The sequence below is a fragment of the Etheostoma spectabile genome, chromosome 20 (genome assembly GCF_008692095.1).
Source record: "Etheostoma spectabile isolate EspeVRDwgs_2016 chromosome 20, UIUC_Espe_1.0, whole genome shotgun sequence".
NCBI lineage: Eukaryota > Metazoa > Chordata > Actinopteri > Perciformes > Percidae > Etheostoma > Etheostoma spectabile.
The window spans coordinates 2,519,072-2,534,990 of NC_045752.1; the positions used below are offsets into that span (position 1 = coordinate 2,519,072).

The 15,919-nt window shown below is 40.2% G+C and overlaps 2 protein-coding genes across 5 annotated transcripts in view; both read right to left on the reverse strand.

The window, feature by feature from the left end:
- The window catches only part of slc25a21 (solute carrier family 25 member 21), a 106,751-nt gene extending 101,531 nt beyond the window's left edge, over positions 1-5,220 (reverse strand). Inside the window, exons 1-2 of one of the 2 annotated variants that reach the window (XM_032500882.1) lie at positions 5,201-5,220; positions 1,760-1,841 (exon numbers count right to left, since the gene is read on the reverse strand). In XM_032500882.1, coding sequence (XP_032356773.1) covers positions 1,760-1,829 — 70 coding nt within the window. In that variant the 5' untranslated portion in view covers positions 1,830-1,841; positions 5,201-5,220. Of the gene's footprint in view, positions 1-1,759; positions 1,842-1,948; positions 2,133-5,200 lie in introns of those variants that run through there. The other variant, XM_032500881.1, reaches the window with a different exon arrangement.
- plekhh1 (pleckstrin homology domain containing, family H (with MyTH4 domain) member 1) overlaps positions 1-15,919 on the reverse strand; it is a 51,663-nt gene that overhangs the window by 8,527 nt on the left and 27,217 nt on the right. For 2 of the 3 annotated variants that reach the window (XM_032500797.1, XM_032500798.1), the window contains 10 exons: positions 15,772-15,869; positions 15,105-15,282; positions 14,173-14,328; positions 13,230-13,327; positions 12,802-12,943; positions 12,512-12,654; positions 12,178-12,307; positions 11,669-11,752; positions 10,909-11,055; positions 6,088-7,814 (listed from right to left, as the gene is read on the reverse strand). In XM_032500797.1, coding sequence (XP_032356688.1) covers positions 7,662-7,814; positions 10,909-11,055; positions 11,669-11,752; positions 12,178-12,307; positions 12,512-12,654; positions 12,802-12,943; positions 13,230-13,327; positions 14,173-14,328; positions 15,105-15,282; positions 15,772-15,869 — 1,329 coding nt within the window. In that variant the 3' untranslated portion in view covers positions 6,088-7,661. Of the gene's footprint in view, positions 1-6,087; positions 7,815-10,908; positions 11,056-11,668; positions 11,753-12,177; positions 12,308-12,511; positions 12,655-12,801; positions 12,944-13,229; positions 13,328-14,172; positions 14,329-15,104; positions 15,283-15,771; positions 15,870-15,919 lie in introns of those variants that run through there. The other variant, XR_004327002.1, reaches the window with a different exon arrangement.

Here is a 15,919-nt window from a genome sequence, read left to right on the forward strand (position 1 = left end):
GAGCACCGTGGCAGTACCCAGGAGTTTAATTGGCATCTTTCCGGTTTCCAACACAACTCCCTACGGACTGAGCTACTGCCGCCACCACACACACACACACACACACACACACACACACACACACACACACACACACACACACACACACACACACACACACACACACACACAGCCATTCAACAACAAAAATTATTAAAAAATGCTTCAAAAGTCCAATATCCTGCCAGACTAAAACCAGTAGGAACCTGAAAGCCAGCACAGGTGAAAAACGTTGTGCTCATTAGCTAGCTAACTGTTTAGCTAACGTTAATTTAGCATGTTCTCTTCCACCTGTCAGTCACTCGGCCGTTAACAGAAACGTTAGGGGAGGAATATTGAACTCACCAGGTCGAAGGCAACATTTTGGCGACTTCCGAGGAGGAAAAAACGATGTCAAGCCACAGGTGCACGACACCGGCAACAGAACATGGATGGGGTGGGTGCTGACATTTGTCGTAGACAGTTAAAAAAAAGTCAAATTCAATTTCCTTCAAAAAACCATCAAATATGGCGGAGAGATTTCTTCCTCATTTTTAGACCGGGGTGCTGCTCAGCAGCAGTGTGCTCAGTGCTGCCACCGGTGACCCAAATCGGAATTACAACAATAGTATAGTTTCTTTTTTCCGACATGTCATTTGTCAGACTTATCAAAGTCTTATTAAACATCTTGCCAAAATAAATTATACATATAGCCACTAGTCCACAAGTGGCAGCTGCTGCATCGTCTTTAGTTTTAAATGATTTACATCATATCAGCCAGTGTCTGTGTTTACTAATTTCTGGATTAATATTGCTGCTGCATTAATGGGTATGGTGCATTTTCCTGCAGTAGAGGTTTAATGTTGTGCTAACTTTACCTCCTTCATATACTGTTGGGTACTTTATTGTACAGCAATGCATCATATTCTATAAAATTCTAAAAAAAACACCCTGCTTTCAGTTTTGTGACCATGCTTTTTTTCAGCTGATCCAAGAAGGTTTTTTAACAGTTTATTTAGCTTAAGAAGTAAGATGATTTTTAACAAAATCAAACTCTGGCGATAGCCTAGGCCTTCATGGTTTTCACTGGACTGGAAGGGGATGAAAGTTGTAATCTGAAAAGCAACTAAAGCTGCCAGACTAATGTAGTTGTGTAACGTACAGTACAATATTTGTCTCTGAGATATAATGGCGTTGATAAAGTTGCATAAAATGGAACTAAAGTGAAGTACCTCGAATTTGTACTTAAATGGTCAACAATACCATACTTGAGTAAATGTGGGCTGCTTCATTCCACATTCCATCACTCATAAAAAATAAAGTTACAAGAAAGAAAACCTACAAGTCACTGGATAATTGTACGCATGCGCAAACTGGATTTTCTGCCCCTGTGGCACTTCCTAGTTTCTTTATTCAGCCTGTCACTACCATGCTTCCCGTAGGTCCTCCAGTGTGTGAACTATCTTGGTGACACATGTTTAATCTTTGAACTAGACGCTCCTAAACCGTCGCCAGTAGGCTGGAAGAAACCAGAATGAATCGGACGTTGATCCTCTACGCATGTGCGATTAAAACCAGAAACACCCGCTCTCGTGGGAAGGTAAAGGAGGCGGACGTCACTTTATTTCAGTTTAATCACCGTTGCTATGCTACATACGTTTAGCAGCGTGCAAGATTGGGAAACGGTTGCGTAATATGAATCAGTCATAACGGTAGAAATGAAAAAGAAATGTGTATTTACCTGCGGATCCACCGGCTATGATCTGATGAGAAGCTTCCCGTAGCATGCTCCGGGGCTTTTTGGTTGTCATTGTCAAATGTTCCTAGAAAAAAACCCAAAGTTTTATATTTCCTTGTAACATTAGTTTACAGCCTAAGTTTCTAGCCCGTCTCTCAGGCTCTGTAAAGTTTCGTTCAGCGGCCGCCCTACCCGTGGTTCTCGCTGTGGAGGGAGGCGTCTCGGTTGTGTCTTGTCCTGCAGATCTCAGGGAAGTTGTTCTGCTTCAGCAGCTGCAGTCCCCGCCGGAGGGGGATAGCTCTCCGAGTGCTCTCTCAGGCTAGGCTAGGCTAGGCTAATAATATGGAATCAATTACCAGCACTTAAAAAACTGCTGGTTCAGATTTACCCTCCCATTGCTTCACCGCCTTGTTTTGAGTCATAGAAATAAATGGTTTGAAAAAAAAAAAAAAAACTGACCCCTCTCAATTGATCAATATAAGGCAAACAATCACATAACGAGCACAAAAGTCATTTATTTTCATAGATATCCATATGTAGTGTCATTTTATATGACAGTGTTTCATTGCCAGACCTGCAGGTATATCTACTGATGCTTATTATGTAGCCTGCATTATGGACTGAAGCATTTTTCCAATACTATGTTTCGGGTTATATTTAGTCTACCGTGTGGCCACTGTACAGTAAAGCAGGCCAAGAACTGGGTCAGCTGGGATTAGTTCTGTTTCAGCAGGTCCCAGCAGTTACTGGGATTCGGATTGTTTTACTGAATCCCTGATTGGGATTCATCTAATGAAAGTGGCTGTCTTTCCAAATGACTCCATCCAAAAGCCAGCTCAAAAGATTAGCCTGTAATGTGATGTGAACTATATGGTTTGCAGGTCACAATCAAGGATTATTTTCATTTTTTATTGTTTATGAATGTTTTCACGAATCGGTAAATTGTTCAGTCTATAAAATGCCATCAGAAAAGAAAAGATAATAAAGTAACTTATGGGTAAATAATGCAAAGCCACAAGTAGTATCAACATGTAATATATCAAATATGGAAAGACAATGATCCTAAGATAAGAATTACAACATTTCAGAGGGAAAAACTGTTCTTTTGACTCCACTGCATTTATCTAGCAACTATATATAGTTGCCATTATAGTATATTTATAACATAGTTGTCATTTATCAATCAACAAAATAATAAGCAGATTGATTAATCTAGTCGAAGCCCTGAAATAAAGTATTGTTACCATGGGGCGACCTGCGGGCCTTTGCTACATGTCTCTCTCTCCCCCTCTTCTGTGTATTTGCACTCTATAAAAAAAAAAAAAGGTATAAAAAAGCTCAAATTAAATTTAAAAAAGTATTAAAACCATACAGTGCCTTGCGAAAGTATTTGGCCCCCTTGAACTTTTCAACCTTTTGACACAATTTTATTTTTTGTGAAGAATCACCAACAAGTGGGACACAATTGTGAAGTGGAACGAAATCTATTGGATATTTTAAACTTTTTTTAGCAAATAAAAAACTGAAAAGTGGTGCGTGCAAAATGATTGGGCCCCCTTGCGTTAATACTTTGTAGAGCCACCTTTTGCTGCGATTCCAGCTGCAAGTCGCTTGGGGTATGTCTCTATCAGTTCTGCACATCGAGAGACTGAAATTCTTGCCCATTCTTCCTGCAAAACAGCTGGAGCTCAGTGAGGTTGGATGGAGAGCGTTTGTGAACAGCAGTTTTCAGTTCTTTCCACAGATTCTCGGTTGGATTCAGGTCTGGACTTTGACTTGGCCATTCTAACACCTGGATACGTTTATTTGTGAACCATTCCTTTGTAGATTTTGCTGTATGTTTGGGATCATTGTCTGTTGGAAGATAAATCTCCGTCCCAGTTTCAGGTCTTTTGCAGACTCCAACAGGTTTTCATCCAGAATGGTCCTGTATTTGGCTGCATCCATCTTCCCCTCAATTTGAACCATCTTCCTGTCCCTGCTGAAGAAAAGCAGGCCCAAACCATGATGCTGCCACCACCATGTTTGACAGTGGGGATGGTGTGTTGAGGGTGATGAGCTGTGTTGCTTTTACGCCAAACATATCGTTTGCATTGTGGCCAAAAAGTTTGATTTTGGTTCATCTGACCAGAGCACCTTCTTCCACATGTTTGGTGTGTCTCCCAGGTGGCTTGTGGCAAACTTTCGACAAGACTTTTTATGGATGTCTTTGAGAAATGGCTTTCTTCTTGCCACTCTTCTATGAAGGCCAGATTTGTGCAGTGTACGACTGATTGTTGTCCTATGGACAGACTCTCCCACCTCAGCTGTAGTTCTCTGCAGTTCATCCAGAGTGATCATGGGCCTCTTCTCCTTGTCTGAGCTGAAAGTTTACAGGGACGGCCAGGTCTTGGTAGATTTGCAGTGGTCTGATACTCCTTCCATTTCTAAATGATCGCTTGCACAGTGCTCCTTGGGATGTTTACAGCTTGGGAAATCTTTTTGTATCCAAATCCGGCTTTAAACTTCTCCACAACAGTATTACGGACCTGCCTGGTGTGTTCCTTGGTCTTCATGATGCTCTCTGCGCTTTCAACAGAACCCTGAGACTATCACAGAGCAGGTGCATTTATACAGAGACTTGATCACACACAGGTGGATTCTATTTATCACCATCAGTCATTTAGGACAACATTGGATCATTCAGAGATCCTCGCTGAACTTCTGGACTGAGTTTGCTGCACTGAAAAGAAAGGGTCAGAATAATTTTGCACACACCACTTTTCAGTTTTTTATTTGCTAAAAAGGTTTAAAATATCCAATAGATTCCGTTCAACTTCACAATTGTGTCCCACTTGTTGGTGATTCTTCACAAAAAATAAAAATTTTATAATCTTATGTTTGAAGCCTGAAATGTGTCAAAAGGTTGAAAAGTTCAAGGGGGCCGAATACTTTCGCAAGGCACTGTATATGTCTCATAAATGAAAGGCGCTTGTGAAATATTTGTTTACAAGAACACAAGGCTTTTTATGATTCATAATAAGCTTTAAACTATGCACACACATCCCTCTATATTCTGGATAAATATTGTTTTGAAATCCTGCCTCTTTCATAATTCATACACTGTATTTAATGTTACAGCCAGCCAAAAAACTAGTGAAATACTGTTAAGGGTTTATAGTAAGGCTAGCAGAATGCCCGTCTATCCAACAACACTGGAATCTTTCACTTTAAATTAAATTTGATTTAAACTCTCATAGAACATGTGACCTGAGCCACAGTGCACCATGGAAAAAAAGTTATTTTCTTTTTTTGATGAGCAATGAAAACACACACAAAGTCAGCAGTGAGCCATATTACGAGCATTTCATTTAGTAAAAGAGCAGCTATGGAACAACAAGAGCCTCAGACAAGCTATAAAAATGTGGGATTTACAGCATATATTTGGCAGGAAAATGCCATTACCTCTTTGACCCCCTCGGATAAGAAAAAGCAGCTTCCACCCCAACGAGTCAACTGTAGTGAAAGCCGTGCTGTGGACCGGGCAGGCTGAGCACAGCCAGCACACTGGGGAAGTATAGGTTATGGATGGGATGAGACAGGAGGTTTAGTAACATAGAAACAGTGTTCTTCTTTTCCAATAGGCACTTTGACTAAAATAGGGATTTAAAGTATTTGAAGTATAAATGTTGTAAGACTTTTTGTAATCACAGAGAAGCATGCTAACGCGAGCCAAACCCAAGCCATGCTAAGCCAAAGTAGTAAAACACACCACAATAGCACTATTGCTCGATAGCACTATCCATTACAAAGTAAAGTCCTGCATTCAAAATGTATACTTAAGTAGAAGTTGAGAGGTATTATCAGCATAATGTACTTAATTTATTCAAAGTAAACATGCTCATAATGCAGTATTAATGATTCTGTGCAAACTTTAATTATAAACTTCCAAAATTACTCAAGTTTTTTCTCTTCACACACAACAATGATAATATACTATTATGTACTTGTACTTTCATTTTTTGTCATTCAGCTCTGGTAATTTAATACTTTTATTATAACTTTTTGAATTTGCTATTTTGTTGACAGACCTTTCAGTAATTGTGAGGATAAGCAAGGACATGACAACATACTGTAGCTAATAACATTAAAACTAAAATAATTTTGTTATATTGTGGTGTGTATCCTTAGTGGAAAAAAACAAACATATTGAATTTGAATATACCTTTCAAGCAGCAATGAAATGGTTGTGATATTTTGCGGTGTGTGTTTTGTGTGTATGTACTTAGTTACTTTCACCACTGTAAGGTATAAAATAATTAAATTAAGACATAAGGAAACCCACAGGAACACAGGATTGTACCGTTTATTTTTATATCACACACACAAACATAAAGGCAACATCTTTCAAACATTTGTGACACCTTCTAGTACAGAAAGACTAACCAAACATACTCTGCTCTTAAATTACTCTGCTTTATGAAAAGGAAACTGCGAGTTTTCCTACATAAATGTGACAGTTGGGTTTTAAGCAAAAGCCCAACAAAATGTAGAAATATAAAATAAATAACTAATATTGACATGAGCAAGACAGTGGTTTGATCCAAAACAGTTCAAGTCATTAAAATATTTTGGTTGGCTCTTATTGTTTATTTTTTAATTTGTCCTCCCTTTTGTTTGTTGATCATTAAAACATTGAGTGACCTGATTATATATATACGCTATAAGTCTTATAATGTATGTTAGTAGTATACATGCTGCACTGCTAAACTTTCACAGACGCATCATACATACAGTATATCACTGTTATACACTTTTTATATCCCATTGTGTTATTGTGTACCTCAGTAACATTAAATCAATAGCAGATCACTAGATTCACTTTATGTGGCCTGCTTTATGCTAGATAATGTGATCTTAAAATCTTGTTAAAAATAATAAAAAATGATTACAAAAGGCTCCTTAAACATGGCCTTAATTTCTTTATGAGAAAAACAATCAAAAAAAATCAAAATGGCATTAGGGTGAAGTTGAAACATTTATTTGATTTATTGATTAGTTGACCGATTAATTTGCAACTATTTCGATAATCGATTAATTATATATATCGTCATTTTTTAAGCACAATTCAGTGGTTACAAAAGGTTAAATTCTAATATTTGCTCTCTTTTTTTTATAGCTGCCGGTCACAAGAACAATATGTCAACTTGCCTTGTTTCTTTTTTCTGACATTTTATGGACCAAGCATTTCATCAGTCATTAGAGAAAATAATAATCAGACGGATCCATCGTTCAAATACTTGTTCGTTGCAGCATTACAGTAATATTAGATGTGGATTGTATCAAATTAAGATCCAAAAAAATATATCACATGCCATATCAGTCCCTTTCTAATTGCACAGTACCTCATGAATGAATTTAAACTGTTGTTCATTGTGAATTATGATTTGTCATTCATGGTTAACACACAGTGACACACACACACACACACGGTATTCCAGTCAAACCAGCGCTCAGAGGGCAACAGCTTATGACAGAAGAGGGTCTGAGGTCTGAAAGACTGGAAAACATGTAGAAAGGCAAACATGTGAACAGCGGCCAGCTGCAGTTGGAAATGTGTCCTCAGACCAATTCTGCATTTCAAAAATAATTCCAACGAGGAATTTGAACCATACATCTAAATTAGCAGAGTTGAAACACTCTTTTGTTGTAGAAATAAATAGTCTAACAAGACTGATTGACCTGACATTTCTAAATCCCAATCTTCATAACAAAAATAAAATAAAAAAAATCTCCTAGTTTCTGTTCTGTAACAAATGTAACACCCAAACATGCAACCCAACACACTCTATATGAATGTAGACTAAAGGTCACTGATGTCATCAAGCCTCCCTGTTATAGTCAACAGTCATGTTGCTTGCACAATTCACAGTAGTGTGGGGCCCTTGGTGGTGTAGTTCATTGCAGGGAAGTGCTTGCTGTCCACGTCCCAGTGGCCGACAGGCTGGTGTGAGGCAGGCGGGAGGCTGGGGTTCCAGTGGTTAATGTAGCTGGCCATGAGCAAAGTCAGCTCCAGGATCTTAGACAAGAGCAAAAACAGGTCCGACCAGAACAGGATAAGTAATGGCTATGGTGTTTCATTTGATTCTGGGGAGCAGGAGGCCCAGCGTTGCTTACAGAAGACGTGAAAAACCTGAGACACCCAACTGATCTGCTATCAAGAATGTTACTCCTTAGTTTCACCCACAGCTGTGACGTGACTCGGTGTTAAAGCTCTGTTGAGATTCTGCACATAAAATAAGAGAAACAACCTGTTTTCTCCATCAGCTCTTGGTGGTGAAGGCATGTAGAAACAGGTGAATAGGAATAAGTCTGGGCTTACTATTCCCTCCCTTATCTTCAGGGCTCCTTTACACCACTTCAACACCTTTAAAATTCAATCCATCGCCCCACATTATCCTTTACGTCTCAGCTGCGCATGGTGGTTATGAACCTTGTTCCCCCACGGCCCTGTCAGATGAACTCAACCACCCCCTTATCAACACTACCTGGCATGTCCATGGTAACTGGATGATATTTGACACTATTAACTATGCAAAAATAGATATTGTTACATTAAGTTTTCATTCAATTGTCTGTTGATGGTTAGGTTGGTTTGGTAAAGTTTAGATTTATACTACTAGTGGCAGAATAATGGTTTCATCCCTTTATCTTACTTTACTTTTAGCTAAGTATTTCAACCCTGTATCTGTTACTTTTAGCTAACTATTTCAACCCTGTATCTGTTACTTTTAGCTAACTTTTTCAACCCTGTATCTGTTACTTTTAGCTAACTATTTCAACCCTGTATCTGTTACTTTTAGCTAACTATTTCAACCCTGTATCTGTTACTTTTAGCTAACTATTTCAACCCTGTATCTGTTACTTTTAGCTAACTATTTCAACCCTGTATCTGTTACTTTTAGCTAACTATTTCAACCCTGTATCTGTTACTTTTAGCTAACTATTTCAACTGTATCGTTACTTTTAGCTAACTATTTCAACTCTGTATCTGTTACTTTTAGCTAACTATTCAACCCTGTATCTGTTACTTTTAGCTAACTATTTCAACTCTGTATCCGTTACTTTTAGTTATTTCAATTCTGTTACTTTAAGCTAACTATTTTAACCCTTTATCTGTTACCTTTGGTTATTTATTTAAACTCTTTATTCCTTACATTTATCTTATTATTTCAACTCTTTATTCCTTACATTTAGCTTATTATTTCAACTTTTTATTCCTTACATTTAGCTTATTATTTCAACTCTTTATTCCTTACATTTAGCTTATTATTTCAACTCTTTACCCATTACTTATATCTAACTGTTCAGGTTTCTCTGCTTGATTGCCAAATAATGTTTATACACTCTGGACTCTAACATGTCCCAGGGCTGCCAACTTTTCCAAAAACCTTGGAGTGAGATTTTGGGGGGGCCAACCCATATTTTGCCGCGTACAAAGCAATTTCTTTTGGTCTTTATCCTTTAGGGTTTAAATTGGGATTTGGTATATGTGGGTGGATGGGGACTCCCTAGGGGGGTCTGGGGGTATGCCCCCCAGGAAAAAATTTGAAAAATAAACCATTAAATGGCACTTTCTGGAGAGTTTTTTTGCAAAAAAAATGGAGAAATCAAGTCTACATGATATGTGCAAAACTGTAGGGTTAGGAGCCTTGTGTTGTTGTATCAACAGGTTTTAGGGCATTCAGCATTTACATTATATAGATTATTAACTTCTTATAATATAAGAACTGACCCACACAATGTGCCAACATAATGAACCACATGAAGAGACAGTAGCATATGTCAGCAACAGCTGAGAAGATTTGGGTCTGTGGTGAACAGGTCCAGGGGTCCCTGGTGTAGGGACCAGGGACCCAAAGTTAAATTAATGTTGAGGGATCAACTAAGACCACTGAAATTCTAAAGAATGAGAACCACTGAGTTGCATAAATTCTAATCCTTTAACCTTTGTGCCAAGGCTCAGTAATGTTTGGCCCTCATCCTCTGGCCCCACTTACTGTTTTTACTTTTTTGTGAAAATAAAGACTATTTGTTCATTTTAAAAAACATCAAATTAATTATTTACAGTTACATTTAGAGATGCAGAGGTTAGAGATGCACAATAGTGGCCCAACGTTGCAGTATATATATATATATATATATATATATATATATATATATATATATATATATTATATATATATATATATATATATTATAGTATATATAGGCTAGTATAGCTCAGGTGTGTTTCACCAGATTTCTGCTCATATTTACAACTTTGTGCACATAACTCCTCCCATCTCTGTTGTCCGAGATGTGGAGAGTTGTAATATAGTCTGCTGTGCATGTCATTGCTCCGCTGATATGGTAGATCTCATTCAGACCGTCTGACAGACGCAGAGGCCCATTTGGGTCTCTGGTCTCTGACAGAGTTTAGAGGTGGCCGTACGCTGCTCTTTATCGGAGGACTACGCATGGATGCAACGCGTCACAGCCCCCAGCAGAGCGGGTCCACTACAATGAACTGAAGTCGCTACACTACCAGCCGCGCTGCTCACCTCTATCTTTACAGAGAGAGTGGACACGAAGCGACGGACGGTCTGTGAGACTCAGAGCACATACCTGAAGCAGGGGAAATGCACCTGGGATGGCTCGTGGAAAAAATGTTCTCATTTTGCGACAATTTGAAAATTCCACAGACAGGGAGCGCTCTTGAACCCACTCACAGTCTCTGAAAGCACAACTAGTCGATCACAAGTGGCTCAACAGGTAAAAACATAGATAAACTCATCTTTCATAAATTTGACCGACCGGGTTGACACTTCAGCGTGAGAAATCGGGGGTGTGGCGTGTGCGCGTGTGAAACCAGTCAAATGCGTGTGTCTCACGGCCAATGCGTGAGAGTTGGCAGCCCTGATGTCCTGTTTAGGTTACAGTTGACTCAACATGGAATATTTATTTTCTAGTCAAATTGTGGTATTTCCACGTACCCCCTACATGTCTCCCTAGTTGTGAATCCTGCTTTACATCATCTAACAAAATGTGAAGTGACAACTTTACATGTAGAGTCAAAGTGGAAACTTGTCAGTCAGACTGAACATGTTTGCAGACATACTCGTGACACTTACCTTTGGTTTAGCCATCACAAAGACCAGCTTCTCCGCGCTCCTCTTCGCGACTCCAGGCTCCCTCTGCTGGCTCGTGACCACCATGAAATCGTCAAGACAACCACCGAAGGTAATGACAGACTGGTAGGAGTATGTGACCAGCGTGTGCTGAAAAATGAAAACATTGCCAGTGTGAAATGTGCAGTGAAACGGATATAAACAGGGCGGCATGTTCAGATTTTATTGATGATCCCAAAATAGAGCGTGGAATTCTTTTGGGAAATTGTTTTGGTTTCTGCTTTTTTTTAAGAGCAAATTGAGTGTGAAGAAGCGTGACATAATTTCCAGCGACTTCTAGTGGTTTTCACTTTGTTTTTTTTCTCTCCCGACTTTCATGAAAGGGCATGAGCAATGCTGCCAGCCAGACTGAGAATGAAATGGATCTACATGGGCTGCTGAAAATTACAGAGCTCAAGCTAACATCGTTACATGTTGGAACGGTGTCTGTCAGGGTCAAGAATGTTAAACCGGAGGCTGGCCGTTTTATTTTTCTGTGGATTTCTGGTGTTTGAAACACCACAGAATGAAAACCATTCCAGACCAATAGGTCAACAAGGCTCTGCAGTTGTAGCCCCGCCAGCTGAGCACTACAGTTGTAAAGAGGAATCTCACTTTTTGAGCTATAAACTGAAGTAAATGTAAATTCTAAAATGGTATTCTCTTCTTCCACGTTTTATGTAACAAGAGATACTGTTGATGGTGGTATTTGTTTGAATCTCACCATTGTATAGTCCAGCACACACAATCCATCTTCATTGACTGCCAGCCACACCTGGCTCTGCTCAACAGGAGAGGGGGGGACCGGCTGTGGACAGGGGAAACAAAGAGAGGTCATGTTACAGGTAATCCATCCTAGTAAACATTACAGCTTCCTCTCTGGCTCTTCTTCCTGATCTCAAACTGGTCCAACCTATGCTTAAAAGCCTGATGATGTTGACGTAAGGGCATGAACATGATGAAAATAACAGAGAGCTTACATTAAGTTATACAGAGTATAGTCTGGACTGACAATGGTTCATTTACCAGATAGTTCTGCCGGATGTCCCTCACCTTCTGCATTCTTTGTGTTGCCATTTTAAACTCTGGTTGCTTCGGTAAACATTAACAACCTCAGAGCAAGCAAGCTACACGCTGTAAATGGCAAGTTTTGAAGAAAAGTGTGAACGTGCAACAAGGCGGGCCCGCTTGGTTCTTTCAGGGAATGATGGATGGACTTTTTCTTTTTCTTACCTTGGCACTAAAGAGTTTGGCTCCAAACAGGGGCCATTTGCGAGCCACAGTTAGGTATATTCTCACACACTCGGGTACACTGCACCCACGTAGCATAGACCACTTAGTGGCCAGACGCTCAGTAAGATCTCTGAAAGGAGAAAAGGACCATTGGTTAAAGTTGTAGCAAAAGAGAACAACATGAAGTATTTGTGTCTGATCAACTTATGACAAACACAGTGTTTGTGGATATTGGGTAATACATCAAACATGTATGAGGACAGTAGGTTATCAGGTTCTAGATAAAAGCAAACGTGGAGTATTTATTTTTTTATTACAGCAGTGTTTGTTTAACCTGAGCTGCTCTGAGTTGCAGTCCTGCTTGTAGCGTTTGGGGTAGAAGCGCTCTAAAGCCTGCAGGAGAATCAGCTGAGATTTAGGCTGAGGCGAGCCGGTGGGAGAGGAGGCAGCTGGTCTCTCCAAGTCACCATGTTCAACCTGGAAGAAAAAAAATGAAAGTAGAGAGAGGGTTACAAGGAGAAAGATAGCTTTAAAAACACAGAAATTCATACCGACAGCACAAGATTTTCATACGGTAAAGAAAAGTCTTTTTAGTCCTAGAAATTAACCTAATCTTTACCAGACCTGTGCCATGAGGGCAGCCACCTCAAGACCCAGTTCTTTGTTCACAGGGAAGTGGCCTTGCTGAACTTCATCATTGACCTGGTACGCCAGCAGGAGGCGCTCTCGCTCCGTCTCTCCTTTCACTTGAGATCTGATACACAACCTGTGCATGCATGCACAAGAAAGAGTTTTCATGAAACTTGTTTTTCCCGGTAGAGGTGGGAATTATGCACACTTCACTTCATTTCTAAGATGCAGGGAATCTAACCCTGACACCTAAAGTTTCTTAGAAACGTAAGAAGGCAGAACACATATCACATCACCGTCTTTTATTGTGTGCTCTGTTTTGTTTTGAAAGGCCTTTTCTTTAGATAAATTTGGGTGACCACATAATAAAAAGATGTTGAGGTAACGAAGTAAGAAAGTGTGAAATAGAATAGAAATCCTACCTGCTTTTGTATGTTAGACGCACAATCCGTGTCCCCTCATTTTTCCCTGGATGCAGCTCTTTTAGGGCCTGCTCCCACTTGGAAATGACATCACAGATCTGGCAAAAAAGGGAAACAAGTCAGTCTCCAGTCAGACATATGGAAGCTTTTACCATATTTCTGGTTCTGTCAGCAGGTAGCAGCAACTATAGCAACAGTAGTCAATATCCACTACGTATCACATCCGGGATTAATTCATGGCCGCTGGAAATTCGGCCGGATTTCACTCTTCACAGCCAGATGTCCGGTACCTTGTGTTGGAATTTTAAACTCAAAAAAATGTATAATGACTATAGTTAACTGCTCCTCAGATCTCTGCAGGGTAAATCCAGACAGCTAGCTAGACTATCTGTCCAGTCGGAGTTTTCAGTTACACGACTAAAACAACTTTTGAACGTACACACGTTTCACCAAAACAAGTTCCTTCTTGGGGCTATTTTGCAGCGGCACCGCGGCTGCTGACGGTGCTTAATGCCACCCATGATGATTGTGATTGGTTAAAAGACATCGTATTAACCAGAGCACCATTTTCTCCCATCTCAGAATGCTGTGTTGACTAGCCAGACCCTCCTCCACCACGCTGTGAAGGAAGGTCTGGTCTATAGCTACAGAGAAGACATCCATCAAATGTACTGTCTACTGTAAGCGCCACACAGAATTATAAATCTAGGCTATTCACTTTCTTTGGCAGGCTGGTTAAACATTATGGAGCAGTTTCAGTAACCAGAATGAAAATTGAGTGGAAAAGAAATTACAATTACAATACAGAGTAAAGGCTTTGGTATGCTGGCACGTGACTACATTTAATAACCAAAAAGTCACAAAAAAGTTTGAGACTGGCCCTTTTAGTAGAGGGTTCTCACCCCCTTCTTATCCCCTTCTGTTCAGCGACCCACACTCTTACCTTGGCAGACGGCTGCAGGCAGTGCTCCAGGTCTTTGCCTGATGGATCATCAGTGAAGAGGGCAAACCCAGACAGCTGAGGCTTCCTCACGCCGATCCTCTGGTTCAGCGTACTGAGGAACTCTTCCACTGTGGTGGAGCCGTCGAAACCCACCACCTAAAAAAGAAAGCAAAGGGCACACCTCAGTGGTGACCGGAAACCAGTCCCAGCCAAAGTAATCCTGCATTTCCAGTCCAAACTGCACCACCTATTAGCAAGACAAGTGACAGCAGCAGCAGATCAGAACTGCAGATGAACCGTTTACTGCAGATTTAAGAGGGAGTTAAGACAAAAAAAACAGCCCTGCAGTAGAAAAAAAGAAAGAGTTGTGTTGTTGCAGATCCCAGTGAGATGATAAAATATGATCCAGGAAGTCCAGTTTGAGTTATAGATCCATGAGTTTGAAGGCCTATTCGCGCCAAGACACATTAGACATGATTTTACAACTCTGGAAAGTTATCACAATGGGAGTGATTTTATTGTCTGTTGGGACGATCTCAAGAGAAAACACTAGAAATACAGCATTCACGGTAAAAAGTAAATCGGCCACAAATGTCTGCTTGAACATATTTCATTGGCAAAGATGATGTTACATTGCATTGTGGAAAAAAAGCTTAGCCAGGTTCAAATGATTTTGTCAGAAGCCTCTGTGTTGAGGCATTACATTCTGAAACAGCTGTTACTTTATTTGCTTATAGGTGGCAACGTCAACTTGTCTCCCTTTACTCTGCATGTTTGAAGTGATGTTGTTACTTTCTTTCCTTATACGCGGCACAGATTGGAATGTGTAGAACTGGACCGAAATACATAAAACTGCTCCTCCTTAAGGAAAATCTGCTGCCAAAGGTACAGGAAAGTCAAGACAGTGAGAGTGTGATGTACTTTTTTGTTACCTGGTAGGTGTTGTTCATGAAGTGGACTGGGATGCTGAATGGCAGTGAATGGTGGTAGGGGTTTCTCAGCAGGATGGAGACGATCTCCATACGTGAAGGTTTGGCCTCCCGCTCTCCGTTCTGCAGTGTTCGCTCCACAGACCTCTGGCAGTACACCGCATACTTCCCCACCTCACTCCTGTGTGGGTGGAAAAGGGATAGAGATTAGGGCTGCACGATATGAGGAAAATATCTAATTGCAACTATTTTGACTGACGAGTGTGATATCATTCATGATGATCAGGGAGGGAATGATCCTTTTCATATCATTCTCATTGAAAATATTCATCAAAATGATTAGAGGGTGATTTTTGCGAGGATTTAGTCTGTTGGACAGATTTCTAGGCTTGGAACATCCCTTCAGCACCACAATACTTATTTCAGAATGGTTTGACACATATTTTTCCGTTAACAAACAATGTGCCGTCCCAAGCGATTTAGATGCATCTAATCTAAATTAGATGCATTTAGGTGCACTAGTCCGTATTGCAATTTCAATAAATAATTTAATTATAATAATTGTGCCGCCCTAATAGAGATGTAAACAATGCCTCAGGATTGGTTTTGTTAACTTAGGCAGCCAGACTTTAAGGAGTCATGGGTCAGCGGCAGACTTCTGGCACCTCACCTTGGGTCAGCGTTGCGTTGCAGGTACTGTCTCAGGTACCAAAGGAAATGTTGTTGAGGAAGGAACAGGGCCACGCACAGAGACAACAGCTGCCAGCACTGCAGGTATAGGTGGAAAAAAGGAGAAATTTAAAGAATCTTTCTTAATA